Genomic DNA, 2,737 nt, shown 5'->3' with positions numbered 1-2,737 from the left:
TTGTACTTATATTTGAAAAATATCTGCATGTAATTACATCTGTAATTAATTTCTGTAATTACATTTATAATTACACAGTTGACCCATCCCTTACATCTTAACCCACCCTTAAACCTACCCATACAAACAAGCCTGTCCCTAACCTTACCCATATCCCACCTCAATAGCAGCAAAAGTGTTTTGCAATACAATATGAACACAATAAGTACATTGTACTTATTTTTGATGTAAGTACATAGTAGTTAAGGCCACTTAATATAAAGTGGGGCCAAAAAAAAATCAATAACACTTGTAATCGTGGTAATTTTGTGGAGAAAAAAAAACAGACTCTTCATGTGAAATTGATTAACTATATGAAGTTGTATAAATATTTAGGCCTAAATTTTCTGCCCCCATTTTTTTTTTTTTGATTTGTGATCATTCTGAATGTATTTTAATAGACTGAATCATGCAGTGAAAGAGCGCACTGTAAATGCGCACGCACACTAGACTTCACGTAATGTGTGCACTCTGTAGGTGTTTTGCATGCTTTTTGCGTCGTAAGAATATTCAGCAAAATAGCTCATTTGTCATGGTATGTTACTTAACTATATCATGTTATGAATAAACTAAACATTTTGAATTTTTACATCAGTGTGTTTCTTCTGAGTTTCTTTATGTGTGCTGTTACGCTCATTTGTTTTGAAGTCTTTCACAAAAAGACAAACAGAGTGAGCCTCAACAGCGCGACCTTGATACCAGAAATACATACACTATCCATTATAAATCGCTGTTTACATTGAATGTAGGCTAATAAAATTAGAAGAATCATTCTCGCATTTCCATGCTTCGCTGGTTATTATTATTTTTTGTCACTTATGTTTTAATCAGGTCCGGTCGAAAAAAAAACATTTTAAACTAGCTAGAAGGCTGATCAGCTGTAGCTCGACCTATATTATTATTGAGAACATTATAAGGTAGTTCGACCTGTTTTGTGCTACTGCGATTTAAAAAAAGGTAAAAAAAAAAAGCCAATAATTATCGATACCGAACTATATGAAACATATCGTTGATACATTTTTTAGCTATATCGCCCAGCCCTAACTGAGAGTGACGTTTAGATGAATATGTAAATATGTGCTGCTCACGTTCCTTACAATAATAAAAGGGAGAAAAAAAGAAAGAAAAAAAAACATGACAGCCGCTGACAAAACAGCAGTTCATAAAGCATCTGATCATAGCAATGTGGAAATGTTTGCACAAGCTCTGCAATCAGGACTCCAGAAGTCACGTCACATTTCTGTATATAATCATTTATACAATAGATTGATTTTAAGCAAGCAGCTTTACAGTATTAAACATGAAAATACAGTGTTGCTTTTAGTAAGAATTACAACTTATGTTTCTGCTATAAAGCAGCTCTAAATGTATATGAATTTGTATAACTCAGAATTTCAACAAATTGCAAGAGCAACCCCTACTGATTAATCAGTGAAATAAACAACGTTTAGTCGATTAATTGTTTTAGTATTCGTTAGATTAATCAATTATCAAAATAATCAATTGTTGCAGCCCTACTCAGCACTTAAATGTATAATTGCACTGTAACAAGGGCTCCTTAAAATAGTGGAAACATGTTTTTTTTTTTCAAATACTTTAAAAGAACACTTTCTATTTGCATATTTCTATTTTTTCTTTCATTTTTAATTTAGTTCTCAAACCTATTATGTTTGATTGCATAAAAAGACACAAAAGTAACTCCATAGATTGCTGTGTCAAGAGTGCTTGTGCTTATCATTGCCTTCAAGAGATGTTTTTCCCCAAAGCAAATAACTTACAAATAATAAGCAAATAATTTACAGGTAAAAATATAACTCCAAAATGTATCACCTCAATGTCAAGGCAAGTATTTTCATTGTGCATACTGCCTGTCCTAACAGGTAAGGTGCTGCCATTAGAATTGAGACCTTTGTTTGCAGCCATCCATAATTTAGTAGACTATATAATAAGAATCATATAGTAAACAAAGGTGAGAATATTTTTTTGTGTGTGCAAAGGCATTAGTTTAAGGCTGTGTAGTGGTTAAGTGCTTGCGGAAGAAGTGTGTGCTTAGCTGCCTTTTGAAAGATGTGATTGTTTGTTGATGTGTCATTGTTTAAGTACCTGTGCACTGCTGTTACGGGACAGAGCTTTATATATCTCATCAATGTTGGTGGCCACAGACTCAAAGCAGGCGTTGAAACGGTCAAATCTCTCCTTCTTTATCTGTTCAAATGCCTGCTTGGCTTTCTTCGCCCTCTTCCTGGCAGCTTCAAACTCTATGATGTTCAAACATACAAAAAAGACAGTAAATGCATGTTAGGAATGCTGCAAACCACAGATAAGCGGAGCGACTCGGTCCAACTCTGCAAGGCTAAACTTTTTAAAGGGATACCCAAAAATTAAAACTGTGCCATCATTTACTCACCCATTCTAAATCAGGTTCAATTGAAAATATCTTAATTTGTGTTATGAAGATTAACGAAAGTCTTTGGAATGACATGAGCGTAAGTAAAGGACATCGTTTTAATTATTTTGTGAACTAACCCTTTAGTGCATCAAGTCCACACATACTAAAGGAAAGATTTTAAATCTAAAAGATTTTATAGAAATCTTTTCAGAAGTATTTATGTTGTGGGAGGGGAGACAATATCACATCCAATGCTGGTGACAGGCTAACAGTAGATATGCTACCATCAAGGGTGTAACTTTGGTTTGA

The 2,737-nt window shown here is 33.8% G+C and overlaps 1 protein-coding gene across 1 annotated transcript in view; it reads right to left on the bottom strand.

Moving 5' to 3' along the window:
* LOC107736964 (structural maintenance of chromosomes protein 1A-like) overlaps window positions 1–2,737 on the bottom strand; it is a gene marked incomplete at its 5' end in the record, with an annotated part of 20,570 nt that overhangs the window by 8,084 nt on the left and 9,749 nt on the right. The window contains one exon of the mRNA XM_016548355.1: window positions 2,143–2,297. Coding sequence (XP_016403841.1) covers window positions 2,143–2,297 — 155 coding nt within the window. The remainder of the gene's footprint in view (window positions 1–2,142; window positions 2,298–2,737) is intronic.

This window comes from Sinocyclocheilus rhinocerous, unplaced genomic scaffold, assembly GCF_001515625.1.
Source record: "Sinocyclocheilus rhinocerous isolate Xijiao unplaced genomic scaffold, SAMN03320098_v1.1 scaffold554, whole genome shotgun sequence".
Taxonomy (NCBI): Eukaryota; Metazoa; Chordata; class Actinopteri; order Cypriniformes; family Cyprinidae; genus Sinocyclocheilus; species Sinocyclocheilus rhinocerous.
This window is presented reverse-complemented; position numbering and strand designations above follow the sequence as displayed.